Source organism: Vicugna pacos, chromosome 15 (assembly GCF_048564905.1).
Source record: "Vicugna pacos chromosome 15, VicPac4, whole genome shotgun sequence".
NCBI lineage: Eukaryota > Metazoa > Chordata > Mammalia > Artiodactyla > Camelidae > Vicugna > Vicugna pacos.
This window is the reverse complement of record NC_133001.1, coordinates 47,899,836-47,921,037: the sequence shown is the minus strand read 5'-3', so window position 1 is coordinate 47,921,037 and position 21,202 is coordinate 47,899,836. Positions and strand designations below refer to the sequence as shown.

Genomic DNA, 21,202 nt, shown 5'->3' with positions numbered 1-21,202 from the left:
TAACAGCACAAGAGCAAAATCAGGATAAGGTTCTGAAACTAACTGAATAGCATTAATTGAATTTTTTTTTTTTTTTAACACTCCTTAACGGAGGCACTGGGGATCGAACCCAGGACCTCTGGCACGCCAAGCACGTGCTCTACCACTGAGCTATACTTCCCACTCCCTAAATTTATTTCTTGTCAAGAGGTTTACTGGTTTTGGATGCTTTTTTGCAGTTAAAACAGATACAAATAGCACTGTTTTTTAAGAAGCATTGTTACTCTGCTTTTGATAATTAAAAGCAATAAATGTAAAAATATACTACCCATAGGTAACTGCAACTCACTTAACTGAGATTCCATGGTTCACAATATCTCAAAGAAACAGCTCATTTTCAGGTAGGCCCCATATGAAGAAATATGAAGAAACAACTCCCTAATGTTTAGATAAATGTGCACTGCCTAAACTAAGACCAAAGACTAGAAGAAATATGTATTTAATTGCCATAAAGAGACAGTAAAAAATCTACAACTTAAAAATTCTGAACTTAAAACTAATTTTTTGAAGTCTCCAGTATGCTCCCCCCTTTCCTAATTTCAGGAATATTAATATTAGCACAAACTCATATATTGTAAGAAGAAAGGTCACAGTTTCTAAGCTAATTATGTTTCTTTATTTCAAAGAATAAGAGTTAAAGTGGGGACAGGGGTAGTAAGAAGAAACTCTATAGAAAGGTGCTCAAGAGCAACCACAAAGAGTCTGCCAAGGAAGATCACAGATTTAATCTAAAATTCACTAAATTTTAGTAGGGAGGAAACAGTTAAAATTTAGACTAACATATTAGCAGAAAGGTAACAGCAGCTTCTAACATTACTCCTTCAAAGGAATGTACTGTTTGAGAGACTTCTGAATTAAAAAAAAAAGGTAAATAATCATTAATATTCCTTACCAAAAAATCTAAATCTTCCTCCACATTAATACAAGGTACAAAGGGAAATAAAATAAACCAAAATTGGAAAAATGTCTAAATCAGGCATATCAGCTAGTAGTAATAATCCCTAAAGATATATGCTTTTCTTCTTGAGAAAGTTAAAATCTTACTTAAAATCTTTGCAATCGGCATCCATTCCATTTGGCAAACCTCTGCCATTTATTTTAGAATCATCATCATCTCCTTGTTTAAGATCTCTGTTTTGGTCCTCCTCAAATGGAGAAGCCTTGCCTTTTTGATCTCCTTTCTCAGGTCCATCTGTTTCAGCATCTCTAGTGCCCTGAGGAAAAAGAATCTGTTTGATTCTGAATATTTAATAGAACACACAAAAAGGCACCATAAGGTGATCTAAAACTACACTATAGTGCATGTAGACAACAAAAGCATTGAATCTTATTTTAATTTCGTAGTCGACTAATTTATCAAAGACCAAAAATTTTGAGTACAAACCAGTGATTTATAACAGAAGGGCTAAGGCAACCTTAACTATAGCGGTGCTAGGAAAGCAGTAACACCACAAATGCGATTAAAATTCTACTTAATGCATGGATGATTTTGTTTCATTACTTTCATATCAAGCACTACCACGAATAAGCAATTTTAATCTTGCAAATTATGTTTTTTAATTAACATTTTTTGGGGGGGTAACATGGTTAAAATTATAAATATTCCCAGTGGTTCTATCATTTTATGTATTTCAAAATGTGGCCAAAAGAAAACAAGAGCACCAACAGCTGCAAAATTTTCTTTAGCTCTAGGAAGGGTCAGAAAAAGAAACTGACTATAAAAGATAACCAGATAACCATCCAGCAATTAAAAAATATTTCTTCATTCAAAATACTTACAAAAGTTCCCTTCCTAAATCGAGAATCCAATTTATCAGCAGGAGAAGAACTTAATACATATTCTACCATGCTCACACCAAGGCCTCCACTTTCTGATCGCGGAGACAGTATTGCATTTACTTCACTGTTTCCATGAAAACCCTGTCCAGATCTTCTCTGTACCATGATAGGCTGGGACATTGAATGGTCTATTTGGAAAAAAGAACACAATTACAAATTTGTACTTTTAAGCTAACCAAAATGTATTTACAGATTAATACATCAAAGTAAAAAAACAAACAGTGTATTGTTTTATTTTGCAAATTATTGTAATCTTTGTAAAAAGATCTCCATTCTATTGAGACTCACTGGCCTAGGCACATTTCTTGAAAATACAGATAAAAAACGTATCTGGTAAAAAAAGCAGGTAAAAACCTATGTGAACAACAGTCAAATCCAAGAGGTCAATGGAGATAGACGTAAGTCTCCATTGCCTATAAACAACTTATTAAAAAGTTCTACAGGCAATTCAAAACAACTCGAAGCAAAAAACTTTCGGGATAAAACCTGGAATAAAAATAACTCCTCCTAAATTGGCAGAGGCACTTCTCAAGCTCATAGTTATGTACTGAACAGATTCAAAACACACTGCTGTACTGCTATAAACACAAACAAATATGTTTGGAAAAAATCAGTAATACCACATAATTTTTATTCTTGGTGTAAAAAACTAAGTATCACTAAATGATTATTTTAAAAAAATCCCTTCTAGTCTAAAAGTTTTCCATCTATTTTTTTGTTTAAAAACAGACAAACAAAATCACTCATCTGGTACGAATACATTTTCTACATATTTCTGTGACAAAAAGAAAAAGCAGTATTTAAAATCTGAGCGCAAACAAAACAGAAACATAATAAAACATTTGAGACAACACACACAGATTTGCAGGAAAAATTTTAAAAGTGAACCATTAAGCTCCTAGCTACTACTGGCTCATTTGTGAACACGTATAAAACTCAATATCAGGCACTGTTCTTAAAGGGTTGAACTATCATAGAGGTACTCAGTCATCATTTCATTAACTGCAGTAATTTTTAAATGACTGCTACTTTTGCCAAATCATATTAAAACATTTCCATGTCAGTACTTTTATCTGTAAGAGATCAGTCATTTATTTCTTTCGTTCATTTACCCATTCATTCACAGTTCAAATGCTGATTTACTGTCTCTTATATGCTATGCAATGTGCTACGTACCCAAGAATAAACACGACAGTCCCTGACCTCCAAGAGATTACAGGTTTAACGGGAGGCAATCATAACAGTAAAAGTGCTTCAATAAAAATAACCCAGGATACTATGGGGGAACAGAAAGAAAGGGCACCACTTCTTCCCAGTCTTAAAGTGAATCTCAAAGGAAATGATATGAAGGGTAAAGAGCAAAAAACAGGTGAAAGAGGGAGTGGAAAGAGCATTTCCATTAGAGAAACCAGCATATTCAAAGGTCTAAAGTGTCAGGAGAACCCAATGAAATTAATAATCACAAGTAATTCAGTTCAGCTGAGAAGGAAATATGTCTATGGATAAAATCTCCTGCAATCATGGAAAGAACTTTAGAATGAAAATTCCTTTAGGACAAGGAATGTGTTATTCAAATTTGTACATGCTTGCCATTCAATGTTTGTTCAGTAAACAAAATAATCCATTCATTTCTAATTTTCTCATTTCTCCTGGTAAAGACTAGTATTCATCTTCAAAGTTTTATCCATACAACTAAAAAAGTTAAGTTGGGAAACGGAGGGATACAAGGAATTAACTAAAATTATAAACTTGACACTAAAAAGACATTATCAGGAATATATAAACAGTTGCTTAAATGTTTTATTGCTGGTAGTAGTTGTCCTCCAAATATAACATACAAAAAGAAATTTCTCTACTGCCCATACTGAAAGTATCTCTCATTACCATGTTGTGCTCAAGATGCTGTGCTTTGGACTGCTTTAAAAAATATCTGGTTCTGGTAAATAAAGAAATTAACCACTTAACCTTCAAAACAGAAATCAAAACACGTGTATCAACTACGTTTTCAAGCACATGTTATTTTGGCAAAGAAAGTGTTGTGGGAAAAATGGAACCTACTCCAAATAACTGAATAATTTAAATTATAAGTCCACTCTAATATAGGTTACATCTAATCGAGAAAAAAAATTGAGTGTAAGGATATCTCATTTATTTTGGTATTCTCCAAACCTGGAATATTATATTACATATGGTTGAACTCAAAGAAAATTGCCACTATTTTAGTCTAACTTAGTAGTTAGCAAAGTTTTCATTCTTTTTCAATTTTGACTCCAAAAGATTATTCATCACTAAAATTTTCTAGCATTTCCTAACTTTTAAACAATTATTTTATCTTTATGAACAAAAGTTTAAAACTACAGAAGACTTAGAAACTTTTTAACATATTTTAATAATTTGGAGAATTAAAAAGTATTCGGTAATTTACACACAAAATATAAGGTTAATTTCATAATTATCATCCAGAAATTTGTTTTTACGTTACTTTGATCATTTTGTAGCTTTAGTAAGCTGTACTAAATTAGTTATAAAAAGAGAAAACTTATTTGCAAAATACATAATGAAAAGTTCCATGTGTACATCTCTCAAATTTTACATCTTTAAATTTTATATTTAACAATATAATCAAGTACTATTTTTTAAGAATATAATTATGCTCTGTAATTTACCAATAAATACGGTCACCTCTGTGAGTTATACTCTTTACGTACCGGTTCCTTTTCCCTTAACAGTTTCTTGAACTTAAGTTTCTCTTCACCACTTATGGATAGCAAAAACATTCAAAACCTGCTTCCTTTCTGGTAATTCTACCTTACTAAAGGGTTTACTTCCTTTGTGGGCGTGGCTAATATCTAACAGAACTTGATGGAGCTGCAATTAGATAAATCACCCACTGTCAATTAATACATTTTAAGCTTGAAAATTCCCATGGTTAAATTAATGTCCTCTATTTTAATGAAAATTCAAATAAAACTTCTCAGTAAAATCTTACTGTGACAAACATTTCCATCAGTAAGTGGACCATTAGATAATGGGTTAATTTTATATATGAAAATGTGTGTTACAATGATTTATGAAATCCTTAACAAAGATACACAAGTTTCTCCAAATATTCTCTGGGGGCAGTAGGGTAAAAAAAAAAAAATCGAGTAAATTCGTAACTCTCACACATACACCAATAACTTACGAGAAGTTCCCCATGCAGTCTCTCTCCATTCATCATCCCCAAGAAATATGCCTTTTTGTCCATCTTTTGTTGAATCATCAGGTTCCCAAAATTTTTTGGTAGGCAAAAGCTATTTGGAAAGGAAAAAACATTATATTTAAATTTTATTATAATTACAAAGAGCTAAAACATAGGGGAAAGTAAACTTACCACTGATATGTACAAGTTAGTTTTCAATGCTAGTGAAAATTCAGAGTGACCTATTTACTAATTTGTCAAGTTAATAAAACCACTTATGTTTGAGTAGTGGCTCTAATGATTCTAGACCTGAAAAGTCTACTTCAGACTTTTCTATATTTTTCCTTGTTTTTTTTTTAACATTTTTTATTGAGTTATAGTCTACATTTTTCAAATAATTTTATTCTCGTGATCTTCTTTACAAATTTTTTAAAAAGACTTACGAAATTTCGTACTCAACAGATAATACAATAAAAGTATCTACATCAATGATAAAAATTTTTTCCTCTACTTCCAAGCTTGGATCACCTCCTAACCTGTAGCTTCAATGACAGAAAATTTTCATTCTTACTTCACATATTCAATGGAAGTGAACTTCACAATTCTCCCTAGGTCCTCAATACTAGCAATCTATCGATTCCAAATCAGGAAGCTATGGACGTTGGAAGAGACACATAGGAAAGACTCCTAAATACTTTTTGAGATAATAATCTCAAAGCCCTGTGCTCTATCCTATTCTGGGACATAAGCAAGTATATAAAAACTGTTAATACAACCATTCGATTATTCAGAATGTACCTTTGGCCAATTCCTAATAAGATTTTAATATTCATCTAGGTCTCTCCTCTCCTCCCTGACACTCAGAGGAGTTGGAGTAAGGATATGTTTGTGGGGAAAAAAAAAAAAGACTGGTTTTCTAAAATATGCATTTGGCATTTTAAATAAGCATTTGTAAGAGACTCATCTCTCTCAGGCCATAATTAGGTGCTCATTATTAAACCAATATAGATTTCTATTACTACATTTATCAAACTAAATTACCTGTGTTTGCCTCCTTACAGGTATGGTGACCTTATCTTCAGAAAGCTCGCAACTATAAACGAACTATAATAAAATGAACTTACTGAAACTTGAATTGAGTTTGAGAGATAAGACTGTGTGTGTGTATTGGGGGTTTAAAGTATCAATGGAAATGGGGAGGACACAAGAAATCACAAACAAAGGCACAACTTGAGAAAATGCAGTTTGTAGAATAGGATGTGAAATGGAGAAACACAGGTGGGAAGGTCAAAACTGATGTTGTTAAAGCTATCTAGGCAGATTCTGAGGAATCTTAAAGACATGCGAAAGAAACAGTATATTACATCGAAGCAAAAGGGAATCAAAAGGGAATGGCAAGAGTGATACCACATTTTAGAAAATAATTCATGTTGTAAACTTAAGAATAATGGCTATTCTTGACTAGAGGCATGGGGATCATTAAAGAGAATGACAGCAACAGGGCCAAGATGACAAGAATTGAAACAGGGTACTGGTAAAAAGAACTGAGAAAATAAAATGGATTTGACAGACATTTAGGACAGTCAATAGAATATGAATAAAAATAAGGGGGAGGTTAATAAAAAAGGATAAAAATTTAAAATTTGGGTAACAAGGTAAATGACAGTACTACTGATCAAAACAGGAAAAAAAAAGGAGAAATGGCTTTGAAGGGAGTGGGAAAATTCATTTTGAGCATATCCCTGATCCATGGATCTTTTGCTACATTAAATACTGTTAATTTTAAAGGAAACTTAATTGTAAAGGAAACTAACTTCTTCTTCTTTGCTATTTTAAAAAAGAAGTTTTTGCATGTTAGGATCTTCCTGGGATGCAAAAGATTTGTATTTAAAATGTAGACATGTTAAACAATAATCTGCTCTAACAAAGATCCCAGTACAATACAACCTCTGTTGCTCTGATTTTTAAAAATCCCACTATAAAAGTTTCATGTAAATATTTAAACAAAATGTAATGCTGATAATATTAAACCAGTGCACTTGATATATTTAAATAACTAAGCATTTATTCATAGTAAAACCCAAGTTAATCCCTTTAAAATACTGAATAAATAAGCCATTTCAGGAAGAAGAAAATGGTCCCTGAGAAAATGCTTTTATCCCATACTTTATAAATTTTAGAATCAAAATAAGAGCACTAAATAAAGAATCAAACATAAAGTTATAACAACTTAATAGAAGCATTTGTTATAGACACAGAAGTGGCTGAAACAAACTGATCTTCTGAGACAGCAGAAATAACTGAATCTTTTTGAGATATTTCAGTCCTTTGGAATAAGATTCCATGTAGTGCTGTGGCAGTAGTTCATGTATCACTGCTTTGAAATGCAAACTGCATAATTATGGAGGGAAAAGCCTTTGTCAAGCACTTATCCAGTGTGCCTACTTTTCTGCCAAAAGCTGTGCTATGAATCTCTCTTCATTCTGCAGACATTTATAAGTTATGATGGATAAGCAAACAATTTAGTAGTTAATTAAAATTAAGACTTTTCCTAACAAAAGCCTTTATCACCATTCTAGAAACAACTGTGACAATTTAGACACCAATTTCAAATACTTTTAGGAAAACTACTAGCTTATGATCAAGAATTAGTTACAATGGACTAAATATAAGGGAAGGCAACAATTTAGGATAGAACAGTTTGGAAAAAAAAAAAAGGTTAAGTGGTACACTAGTTGTAACTGCAATTAAAAATACAGATTTGCCCCTGGAGACTCTTTTACTGTAGTAGAAACGGGGAAGCGCATTACAGAAGACAAGGGCTGAGATCTTGAAGATCTGTAAAATATATTATCCAATACTGCTTCATATTAGTTCCCTAATTCACAAAAGCTCTAGACCAAAGTCAAGTAAACCAGTATTTGTCAACCTACTCCTCTGTCCTTCCAACTCAGAAACGACTGAGCATACAAATTCATCCCCCTACTATCCACCATTTTATTAGTTCTTCCTTCAAGAAGTATTTATGGCTTGCACTCTCCACTGTCAAAGAAATTAGTCAACACTCTAGCATACTGCCTCAAAATAAGCCACAAGGTAATTCCCTAGAACCTCAGAATGGTACTTTTCCAGACTTTAATCTTTTCTGTTAATAAAGGATATTAATACTTCTTAATTTTTTCAAACCATACTACTTCCCCAAATCTTCTCCATTCCCAATATTCCTTAATATCACGAGCAAACATTATTAGATGTCATCCCTTCCACTGGGAAGCAGTACTGTAAACAGTCAAGGCACTCATGAGTTCAAACTGCTGTTCAAGCACTGTTACACGGTATTGGGCCATTTAATTAACTGTTCTGAGCCTTAGTTTCTTCACTTGTAAAGTAAAGATAATAATAAAGCCACTGTTATACAGAGTTTCTCTGAGCCTAGAGTGAAATAACGTTAAGTAAACTGCTTCAAATAGCGTCTAGCACATAAAAGACATAAATATTAGGTGTCTTCACTACCGAAAAGTATGAATCCTTTAGTATTATAAAACATGAGTAACATGCTGGCCAGCAACATCTAATTATGTTAAAGGATTATGATATTCATTATAAGAATTTCATCTGTAGCTGTTTGCTTTCTTTTTAAGTTTGATGGCCTAGGAGGACCATGAAACTGCATTATTTACTTATAAAGAACAGTTGCCTAACATAGTCACATTTTGCATAAGAAAACCATCAGAGGTTAAATAAATTGTCCAAGATTACAAATAAGTTTACATATACGGCCAGTAAATATGGCAGCATTTCGAGTTGAACTCTAATTCTAAGGACCACTGTCTTTACACTTAGCTGCCATAGAAGATGGTTCTTTTCATAGTCTCATTCATCAATATTTCTAAAAATATCCACTAGGCAACCAACAGCTATAATGAAAAAAGAAAACAGGTTAAGATATTATCATGATATTTAGACCATATAATGTAGCTATTCATATAATGCAGCTATTCATTATAGTGAATAAAGTTTAAGATATAATTGTTAAGATAGGGATTTATAGACAAAACTATAATCAGCTATTTCCAGTTAGCCTTAACAGCTCAGATCAGAGCTAGAGCACTTGAGAGATGTGATTCACACAAAAGGCTGTTCTTATTACTGTCTTCAAAGAAGTGAGTCTTTCTCAAGGTCACAGTTCTAGTGACAGATCCGAGAAAACAGAAGTCTCCTTACGCCCCATCCAGAATGTTTTCCATTTCGCCATACTATCTGAGAATTTAGTGAATAAATTTTCTTCAATGTTTTCTTCAACTATTGCTATGTTAGAAAACAAAGGAGGGAGCTTTATCGTACTACATTATGAAAATACTCCCCCTAAACACATTAACTCAGTGATTTAAAGTTAAATTCTGAGTTCCCTAAAGAATTTCAGGCAGGAATCTCTTTCTATTTACTTAATAGTCTGTATGTGTGTATGTATATAATGCAGTGCTTTGTATGCCAACAGATTTACAACAACTTAAGACATAATAAGCAAAGCTTTATTTTTAAAGAAAAAGACAGGGCAGTATATTAGAAAAGGATGTTACATTAAAAAAAAAAAGCAATTTTAGAAAACTCAAGAGCCAGAAACTCAAGGCTGCTTTTAATTCATTAAAATGAACGAATTCTGGGATAAAACAAAAATCCTCACCTGTCAGGAAAGGAGGAGAAGACTGGTGAAAGAGAGACAGGCAAAGAAGGAAATCCCAGAAGGTTCCCTGCTGCCTATGAGATGAGGAAAGATAGAAAGGCTTGTGGGAGAGAGAACCCAGAGACAGAAATCTGAGTAGGTTTGAGCTATCTCTTAGAGGTAACAGAATTTAGTTGGTAAACTGTTAAGAAAAAAACTTAATTAGTGAATAACAGCTTATTTGAAAATTTATTTTTCCTAGATGAAGGTCACAGAAACACTGACCTGCTGTTATCTGCCAAAAAAGCAGGCAGTGTAAACCCTAGCCACTTTTACTCTGCATAGCTGATATTTGTTAAGAAAAGCCTAGATTTAAGCTTAGATCATTTAACACAGTATTCAACCCAGTCCCTCTTTTCCAAAAACCTCAAATACCCCTCCCCCCACCCTCAACTAATTAAACTCTCTCAACTAATACTTCTGATCATGACATTTTCTTTAAACTGCAAAGATGTCTTTGAATCTACCAAATACTATTTAGAAAGGGAGGGGAAAAAAAGAGTCAACTTGTAAATATATACACAATGCAGATGTGGGAAGTAAAGTATTGGGGGCTCTAACAGAATTAAGGTAAAAGTATGAGTTTACTTGGTCCTAAAAAAAAAAACCCATCAAGCTTGTCACAGAGTAGGCTGAAAACACTGTTCAAACCTGCTTTCAAGATGTTATTTTGCTTTCTAAAGACCAAAGAAAACAAGTAAGAGGAAAAAACAAAAGCCCTTTTCAACTGCTTTTTTAAATTCACCCATAGTGTAAACAATGCCTAAGCAGCCACTGTACTGTAGTAAAGATGCAGTTTTGTTTTTTTTAAATTTAACTAAAAAATTATTCCCTTTCTCAAATTTTCTTAGGGCCCAGAGTTTTACCATTAGCACTGACTGGACTAACAAGTTTACTTTGGCAATACTTATGCTTAAGCACCTTAACTCACCCTTAAATCAGTCCTCTGAAAATGACAAACTCTTTGGAAAACGCTGTTCTGAAGAAGGGGAGGGTTAGCTAGCTGCAGGGTGCCCTCTTGTGGCCCAGAGAGGAGTGACTGGACTCTTTTTCTGCATCTGAAGAGCACAGCATTGGATGGAGTGAGTCTCATGAAGGTCTACCAAAGTAAAATAATCTCCAGGAGCAAGCAGTTAATTATACATCTTAGGTCTGTTCATGATTATTTTTTATTATCAAAGCCCATACTATGTTAGTACTACAGAACATGACAAAAATGTGACAATAAGGGTTTTCATAATCAATAAAATTTTCTAAATACTTATTAGGTATATGGAAAAGTAAGTATTTTTGATGCCTTAAATTATGTAGTGGCGAGGTTAAATAGGGTGCCCCAATGAAAATCACAGATTAACTAAGGATTGATACAACCCATTCAAAAATTCTGAATGTCCACTATGTGCTAGTCATCCAAAGCTAATAATCTACAGAGGAGACTAATATAAAACAAACTGTAACCAGTAATATAATAAAAATATGTATAAAGACTCATGAGATGAGGAAGTAATTAATTCTACTGCAGACAGCAATAGGACAATAGACAGTCTTTTTCAGTAGAGTCCTGCAGAGGATTACAATTTTATTAAGCAAACAATGAACAAGGAGAGATTTTTGGAAGAGAGAATAGTGAACAATTAAGTGTGGCTAAAGCAAATATAGCATACATATATAAAACAGCAAGACAAAGATCAAGGAAGGCTCTTTTCCGATCAAAGTGATTATGGCTCATTACCGAAATATAAGACATTATCTAACCAAGTCAATCAAATCAACTAGACACAAATAACATCACTAAAAATTACTGCTAAAGGTTAAAAAAAAAATCTGAAAATCCCACAACTACAGATTTTAAAAGCCCACATCACTTGGAAGACATAACTGCTATTTTTAAGGTATGCGATTAAAAAAACAAGTCTCAACGGCTCATCACCAAAGTACGGTATACAATCTAAGTATTCATAAATATTTACCTCTCCCATTCCCCGAGATTCTAATGCAAGAGCTTGAAAATCATGATTCATTTCATCCACAGATCAAACCTGTTGAATAACAAAAACAAAAGTTAGTAGAAAAATTTAAACACAGATAGCATCAACTATTTTTATATTATATTGCTGCTACTACTGACATAACATGAACTGAAAAAACCAACAAATCAAAAAGACAACCTACAGAATGGGAGAAAATATTTGCAAGTGAAATGACTGACAAGGGGTTTATATTCAAAATACAAAAACAGCTCATACAATTCAATATAACCCCCCAAAACAAACCCAATCAAAAAGTGGACTATCAAGAAGGCCTTAAAAGACATTTTCCCAAAGAAGACATACAGATAGCTAACAAGCACATGAAAAGATGCTTATTACTAATTATTAGAAAATGCAAACCAAAACAACAATGAGCTATCACCTCACATCTATCAGAATGGCTATCATCCAAAAGTCTACAAATAAATGCTGGAGAGGATGTGGAGAAAAGGGAACCCCTGCATAATGCTGTTGGGAATGTAATTGGTATAGCCACCAGAAAACAGTATGGAGGTTCCTCAAAAAATGAAAAACAGAACTACCAGATCTAGCAATTCCACTCCTGGGTATCTTATGTGGAAAAACAAAAACATTAACTTTAAGAGATACATGCACCCCAATGTTCAAAGAAGCACCATTTACAATAGCCAAGATACAGAAGCAATTCAAATGCCCAACAACAGACAAACAGATAATGAAAATGTGGTGTATATATACAATGGAATATTACTCAGCCATAAAAAAGAATGAAATTTTGCCATCTACAGCAATGTGGATGGACCTAGAGAATATTATGCTTAGTAAAATAAGTCAAAGACAAATACTATATTGTATCACTTATATGTGGAATCTAAAAAATTATACAAATGAGTGTATATGCAAAAGAAACAACAGATGCAGAAAACAAACTAGTGGTTACTTAATTTGAGGGGGGGCAAATTAGGGCTACAAAATTAAGAAATACAAATTACTATGTATAAAATGAAAAGCAACAAGGATATACTGTATAGCACAGGGAATTATAGTCATTATCTTGTAATAACTTTTAATGGAGTATACTTCATAAAATTACTGAATCACTATGCTGTACACATGAAACTAATATAATACTGTAAATCAACTATACTTCAATAAACATAAAGAGTAATTCCTTTCCCTTCCCCTCAAACTAAAACTAAAACGTATTTTTCTACCTCTCCATTTCTAACAGTTTAAACTGCTTTTTACATTTCATGTGACAATGTGTTCTTGAGTCAGAGGCTCTTTGCCTCCTATTGTTAAGTACTGCTGGAGAAAAGCATTCAAAACTGAGGCCACTACAAATTCACAGCTTTCAAACTTCTGGACCTTATAATATAATCCCATTTATCATTTTCCCTAGTCAGTTCTTCCTCTCAACAATTCCATAGTATTTGATATTACAAAGCACTCCTTTCCTGTAATACTGTTCTCTGTTGCTATGCTGTTACAGTTCTTTTTACTTTCCTATGTGTCTAGTTGCTTCTTCTCAGGCTTCTCCACAGACTGCTATTTGTCTACTCAACTCTTAAATGTTAGTGTTCCTTAACATTCGATCCTTTATCCTGAGCAATCTCATCTATTCTCAGTGCTTTGAGGTCTATATAGTATACGCTTATGATCTCACTCCCACATTTGTATAGACCAAATTCTCTCCTCTCCAAAATTTCCAATTATCTCCTTCTTCCCTTTCCCTGGAGGTACAAGAAATTCCAACCTTACCCTTCTTTATTCTCCACTTGTAACTTAATTCTTTCCTTTCTTACACGAATGTCCAATCACTAAAGCCAAACTTCTACCTCTCTTAAATCTATTTTCCAGTTGTCTAGTTGGTCAATCATCTCTTACCTAAAATGCTGCAATCCTCTTACCTAAAATAATGCAATTCTCTACCTTCGCATCCTACTATTTAACCTCCAAAAAGTAATAAGCCATTTTTCTGAGTTGTACTCTAATCATATGACTCCCATATTTTAATCCTTGACTTAAAGTGCAAACTCAATGTGGCTCACAGAGGGACAGAACTGGATTCAAATTATGGTTGTGGCAACTAAGTAGTTCTATAACTCTGGACAACTAACCTAATTTTTTTTTAAAATCAATTTCCTCATGGGAAGCAGCAGCAGCAACCACATGGCTTGCTATGAAATCCAAATTAGACAGCATAAAATACTTAAAAACAGTGCTGGCCATGTAAGAATTCAAAGGTTGGTTAATAGAAAAAGCTCTTCAATCTTTTCATCAAATGGTACTTGAATACCTGGATGTCCACATGCAAAGAAATGAACTTCATCATACACCTTGATGTAAAAATTAACTCAAAATGGATTATACACCTAAATGTAACACCTAACATTATAAAACTTCTAGAAAAGCAAAAAAGCCGTGTGACTTTGTGTCTGGTAATGAGTTTTTAGATCAACGTCAAAAGCAGAGTCCACACACACACACAAAACCTGATCTCTAAAAATTGGACTTCAGCAATAAAAACATGCTCTACAAAAGATACTGATAAGAGAAAAAAAAAGACAAACCACAGACAGGATAAAAATATTTGCAAATCACATCAGATACAGGATTTGTATCCAGAATATATTCAAAAATCTTAACAACAACAACAAAAAGAACACCACAATTTAAAAATGGGCAAAAGATCTACACAGATACTACATCAAAGAAGATATACGGAAGATACATGGATAGCAAATAAGCTATTCTTTTCTCTTAACTTGCAGAAAAGCTGAATTCATGAACAGTCTCACAAAGTGACTATTTCATTCATCCTTCCAATAATTCAGTAAGCTTTTACTGTGCATCTTCAATGTGTAAGATTTTGTAGAGGAAAAAATGGACTAAAAACTATGGTCATTATTCTTAAAGTGTTTTAATCAGTCTCACAAGTTTCCTGGTAACTGGAGTAGCTCCTATCAGACCAAACCCTCTGGCAGATAACCATAAACTGGACAAAATACAAAAAAAAAAAAAAAAAAAAAGACTTTCACCTCAGAAAATCCCTTTTAAAAAAAAGTGAGGCTAAAGGGAAATGATATTAGATGGAAACTCAGATTATCAGGAAGGAATTAAGAGCATCAGGAATGGTAAGTATGTGCGTAAGTATAAAGGACTATTTTTTGTTTATTTCTTCAAAATTGATTTCTTCAAAATATGCTCATTTAAAGAAAAATTCCATTATGGATTTGACAACATATGTAGATGAGCCAATTTACATGCACAACCAATACCTACTATAATAAGTATCTCTAGCTGTACCATCATGGCACTTAGGGATTTAAAGCAAACCTAGTTTGAGATCAAAATTTTTTTTATCACACAAACATATACTGTTGACCCTCTGTATCTGCGGTTTCTGATACATCTGCAGGCTTCACCAACCAGGGATCAAAAATATTTTTTAAAAATTCCAGAAAGTTCCAAAAAGCAAAATTAAATTCCCTGAGGGCTGACAACTATTTACACAGTATTTACATTGATTGGGTATTACAGGCAATCTAGAGATGACTTAAAAGTGTACGCTGTTATGTGCAAAGGTTATAATGCAAATACTACACTATTTTATACAAGAGACTTGAGCATCCTCAGATTTTGCTATTGGGCTGGGGAGGAACCTGGAACCAGTTTTCTGCAGATATTGACAGACAACTGTATATAAATACATATAAATTTTATATACATACATACATATATATATATATATATATACACACACATACACACACACATATATAGGAGGGGCTCCCCAATTATCTGATTAAGTAAAGGAATCTTGGTCCAAATGTGTCCTACCCTTCTCATACAAAGTTCTACATCTTAATATGATACAATTCATTCTAATGTCTAGTATAATCTGCTTAAACCATCTTTGATTTCTACTGTTTAAAATTCTCTAAATTTGGACAGAATCCCTTTTATATTTCTTTAAGTACTTCACAGGATCTCCCATATTGCCCTAGACTCTATGTCCTTTTTATTTGTTTAATGATTAACATTTTTTTATTTCACTTTCTCTTAATCCTTGTATAAAAGACCTTGTATTTTCTAGATCTCCTATACCATTACAGCCTCAACTTCTTCCCAAACCTAATGGCCAATCATCTGAAAGCTTCAGGATATTGCTAACATGTTATCAGGAATCATGTATTTTCAATTATGTAAGAGGTGTTCTACTATCTTAAGAATGCTTCAAATCCTACCAACTTGACAATACAGCCATATAATTTTGACTTTATAATTCAATTTGTAAGTACACATTAAATGGTATCAAGCCCTGAAATCTGGGCTTAACATACAAAGATCATACCAATTACAATTATTTAAAAAAAAGAAACTTCCATGTGACATTTACTTGTATCCTCTGAAAATAAATTGTCCTTATTGAGATATTATCCCACTAAGGCCCAAAACATAAGATTCTTTTTACTTAGGATGGAAACAGCTCTAAAATGGACTCCTTATTATTCTGCTATCCTGAAGAAAGCTTAATAGACAAATTTTATGTTTAAGATAATGTGGTACAAATAGTATGTGATATAGATTCAGAATATGAGTTCGAGTTTTAACTTTTGCCAGTTGTCTAACCTCTAAATATTACTTTATTTGTTGTGAAGATCAAATGAAATAATGTATCCAAAAGTGTTTTGTGATCTATTAATTAAAAATGATCAACAAATACTAGTTATTACTAAGAGCATACTACTCTAGAAAGAATTGATACCTTCTGAGACTTCTGGGGTGCACAATGTTTGTGTTTCTTGTATGCTTCTGTTAGTATTTCAGCCTCTTCCTTTGCTGTCAGGTTAAGAATCACTTGACTTGAACGTAACAGCACCCACTTCTGACCTTTTAATTAGGTTGCTTTTAATTTGCAGTAATCTGTAGCCTCAGATATCCAAGTAAGGTAGACTTGTAAGAGTAAACAGGCTATAAGAAGGAAGATACCTCTAATAACATAAAAACATATTCTAAAGTTACAATCCTTTCTTAGGAATGCAATTTGGCATCATATACATAGGTTCGTATCTCTTGAACCAGTTTCCCCAACTTTGAAAATCAATCCTAAGAATAAATCCGAAATGTAAAAAAGCTCTATGTACAAAGATGTTTGTAGCAGAGTTGCATGCAGAGCCTGAAACTATAAACCACGTAACTGTCTCAAAATAGTTAAGTAAATAACAGCTATGAAATAAAGTATCATGTAGCCATTAAAAATATTTGAGTTTGTAATTAAGAAAACACCGTAACAGCAATGTTAAGAGTGAAAGGAAATAAACCAGTATCTCTACAACCCTAAAGTGATCAGAGTACATCAACTTTTTTCACCTATTTATTTGTATTTTATTAGCTTTCTACAATCAATCTGCATAACTATGAATGAGAGAAGAGAGTTTATTAAGGAAAAAAAAGAAGGGGGACAAAGTAAAAATAATGCATCCAACTTAAATTTTCTCAGGAGTAAAAGCATTAGAGCTTTAACAAAGGCCCTTTTTTGCTTACTTCTAAGTTTTCATCTGTGGTCCAAATAGATGAGGTCATAAGTTAAAGAAACTGAATAAATGAGAGACGTCTCTTAGCTCTATGGATCCATGTGGTGAATCACGCCCTGGTGCAGAGGTCAACAAAACTTTTTCTGGAAAGAGCCAGACAGTATACATTTTAGGCTTTGTGGGCCACATGGCTTCTGCTGCTCCTCAACTACGTATGCCTTTGTAGCACAAAAGTACACACAGATAATATCTAAATGAATAAGCATGAATGTGTCCTAAAAAAACTTTATTTCAGAACAGTGAAATCTGAACTCCACATTGTGTGTGTCACAAAATATTGTTCTTTTGACTTTTTCCCCCAACCATTAAAATTTCTAGAAACCAATCCTAGAGAGTAGCTCAAACAAAAACAGGTGGCAGGCCAGATCCAGCCTGTAAGCCAGTTTGCTGACCTCTGCTCTAGTGCATTTACTTTTGAGTACTTCACAAAAAAATCAAAAGCAGATAATTCACTCTCAAATTTGAGCAAACTCAAAGTTAAGCATCAGGACTTTCCTTTCAACTTTCTCATTTATACTCTCCCCATGCACATTTTTTCTCTTAATAACGAAAAGGAGATCTCAGATTACGTTTAAATGGAGGCAATTTTATTATTTTCTTTCAATGACCAGGGCAGGCTACAGGGAAAAGATTTAAAAGACAAAACAAAACCTGCAAAACAAGACTCAAGCTCAGTTTTTCACCTTAGGGTGTTATCATTTATTTCAATCATGAGGAGAATGGAGGAGAAAGTGGACAAAACAATGAATAGACAGAAACACTTTCAACTCTTCTGCAATAACCTCCATATTAACAATAATGAAGCTGAAGAGGTGGGGGTCCCACATATGCCACTAAGAGGGATTCTAGAATTTTTGCAAAATGCCACACCGTTTTGTCAAACTGCCATGCAGCTACAGATGTTGGTATCAACTGATGGCAAAGGAAAAATAAGACTCTGGACATAATTTAACAACTCTCCCCTGCATGGTTAGACCTTAGGGATGAACAGAACAATCTTTTCTTCTAACAAGCAATGGAGTATTTAGCAACCAGTTATATAATATTGAGCTATGTTCATTTGAAGAAACTGTATCCAGAAATTACAGTACACAGTACTGCATGCAGGTATAAAGTCTGTCTTCCTTTTTTTTTTCGGCCTGCATCATTAAGCCATGAGACTTCCCAGTATTTCCTTAAACAACTAGAGTTTGCTAATATAGAAAATATGTAAGAGAACCTTTTTTTTATGGCCAAGACCCTGTGTGACCTTGAGGTAAATTTAAATTAAAAAGTTATAGTTTGAGGTTATGATTCTTTGTTTCCTAGCAAAAGAGCTATCTTATTAAGTTCTAAAATTTAACCATATTAGCTAATTTTTCTGTAGATAGTGTTATTACTAATTATGTGAAAAAAATGGATAAAGCACCTCAAATAACAACTTGGTTAAGTTTTATGAGTTTTTATATTTACTAACGTATAATTCAAAAGTTCTACAAATAGTTTGTGTAAAGAACCAAGAATATGCATTGTTTTCTCAGGCAACATCTAATCCAATTTCTTAACATATACCTACCATAAAGGATAAGCTGGGGGGCAAAAACCACTTAGTAAGAGTGACAGTAAATGGTATTAAGGCACCATATTACACTAATCACATTTTCATGATATTATATTAGTTCTATTTTTAAGCCATAGTAGAAATTAAACACTGGTATTAAAATTAAAGGGGCCAGGAACTGTGTCTCAGCCTTCAGCCATCAAAATGCTCAATGTATACTGACTGTTTATAAATGCCTTCGTATCTATTAATACTTGATGCTCATTTTAACAGAGAAACAATGAACAAGGCTCTTCTTCAGACTTTCTGTAAACTGAAGACATTTACCAACATAAAATGAGTGCAGCTTTTCACTGGCACTTGTCCTCCAATACCTAAAGGCTGTTACAACCTTGTTCATCAATTATAAAAACAACAAAATTACTTGAAAACTTAATTGACTGATATAAGTCAAAACACAGAAAGAGTAACTTAAGCTGCTTATAAAATATTCTTGCTAGTCACCCTCACTGGACTGTTTCTAATGAACATAATCATTGAGCATTAATGGTTTCCATTGCAAACAGGTACTAAGTCCTTAAGAGTACCTTAGTCTCTTCAGTATATTAAGTCACTTTTGCAAATTTGCCAACAAATAAATTTGCTTAGCACTGTCTTTTCTTACTCATATAACAAAGGTAAACCTAAGTATTTTTAGTAGACCATTAGCCTTCACAGATTTAACATTAGAAGTCTCTCCAAATCACCACCAATACCTAATAATTTGTTATTTATCTAGGGGTACATGTTTAATCATGCACTTTTCTAGCAGTATTGGAACAAGTCTCTTAGTCGGTGGTTAAGCCAAGATTCACATAAATTTTTTTTTTATACTTACTGCTTATTTCTCCATGTACTTCATGGGGGAATTACATACTTGTTTTACTAGTTTTAAAAATAGAATTGTATTACTGACTCAACTATATTAAGGAAAAATCCAATTTTACATTTTGAATGAAATTTGCCCCCCAAAAAGTGTTATCAACATGTAGACTCCCAGAAACTAGAAATCTTCAAAGACCCTAGCTCAAATATTCTAATTAAGATTAGAAATTAGACTGTTCAGCAACCAGCATTAAGACACTGAATAAAAATTTACCAAATATTTATGTGCAAGAATGCTTTAGTTCTTTGAGGATAAATCTGATATTCCAATCTCAAGGAGGCAAAATAAGGTACATTTACATATTCGCAAATATAAGGCAAGATTTTTTTCCTTCTTAAAATACTCTCAAAGGAGAACCACCATATATTTGAGTCCTTACAAAGTCTCTCAAATTAACAAGGCATTCTCTCAATGAGTTTATTAGTTTGAGAAATAAAATACTGCTTAGGGAAATTCTTTTTTTAAAAAAAGACAAAACACTGTTCAGAGAAGATCTATACAATAAAACAACATCAATCAATACTAGTTTTTGATGCTTTTAGATATCACCTGAGAGAAACAGGTCAAATAACTAGATGGAAATGAAGATAACTGTTAGACACCACAAAGTGGCTGTAAGGAATCCAAGACAGATGTGAATTGTCAAAGATATATTATGAAATAAGTCCTCCCAAAAGCTGTATTTCTAAATTAATGTTCTTTTAGGTGATTTAGTATGCCATCATTCTAAAAGTGGAACAAGCAGACCTATGCCTTATGGTATAATGTAATACGAAACAGCACCATTCCCTATGAAGAATTACTGCCTCAAAAAAAACCCTACTAAATATCAATCTAATGAAGCTGCTAGATCTAAATACTGATTTATCAGAAATATGAGTGAGATAAAAGAACAAAGTCAACAGATAACACAAGGAAGTCACAGCTCAATCCAGAAAACGGAGAGAAAAAAAAAATCACCTCGTTTTACTAACATATCTTTGACATAAAATTTTAAAAGGGGAGGAAAGAGGGAGGACTATTATATACACTACAAAGCTTAATAGTCAAATACTGTATAAACCTTGTGTGAATCTGGATTCTAACAAACCAACCATAAAAAAGACTTTCTTAGTGAAAATTAGGTAAATCTAGATATAGAATGGGCATCAGATGGTACTAAAGAATTTTGTTAACTGACATAATAGCAAGAAGGCTATTTTTCAGCAAGTCCTCATCAGTAAGAGATTTTATGCCTAAACTGGCTATTGTCTGGGATTTGCTTTGAGATACTTTTAAAAAGTAAAATATGGGTATAAGCAAGATTCCACACAATGCTGAACATGGATGACAGATATCCGAGGGTG

General features: G+C 33.0%; 1 protein-coding gene across 7 annotated transcripts in view; it reads right to left on the bottom strand.

The window, feature by feature from the left end:
- Window positions 1–21,202, bottom strand: part of PUM2 (pumilio RNA binding family member 2) — an 83,889-nt gene that overhangs the window by 52,699 nt on the left and 9,988 nt on the right. For 4 of the 7 annotated variants that reach the window (XM_072938157.1, XM_072938161.1, XM_072938155.1 and 1 more), the window contains exons 2-5: window positions 11,753–11,821; window positions 5,063–5,171; window positions 1,819–2,006; window positions 1,084–1,253 (exon numbers count right to left, since the gene is read on the bottom strand). In XM_072938157.1, the coding sequence (XP_072794258.1) occupies window positions 1,084–1,253; window positions 1,819–2,006; window positions 5,063–5,171; window positions 11,753–11,803 (518 nt within the window). In that variant the 5' untranslated portion in view covers window positions 11,804–11,821. Of the gene's footprint in view, window positions 1–1,083; window positions 1,254–1,818; window positions 2,007–5,062; window positions 5,172–10,713; window positions 10,841–11,752; window positions 11,822–17,341; window positions 17,475–21,202 lie in introns of all 7 variants that reach the window. The other 3 variants (XM_072938162.1, XM_072938159.1, XM_072938156.1) reach the window with 2 other exon arrangements.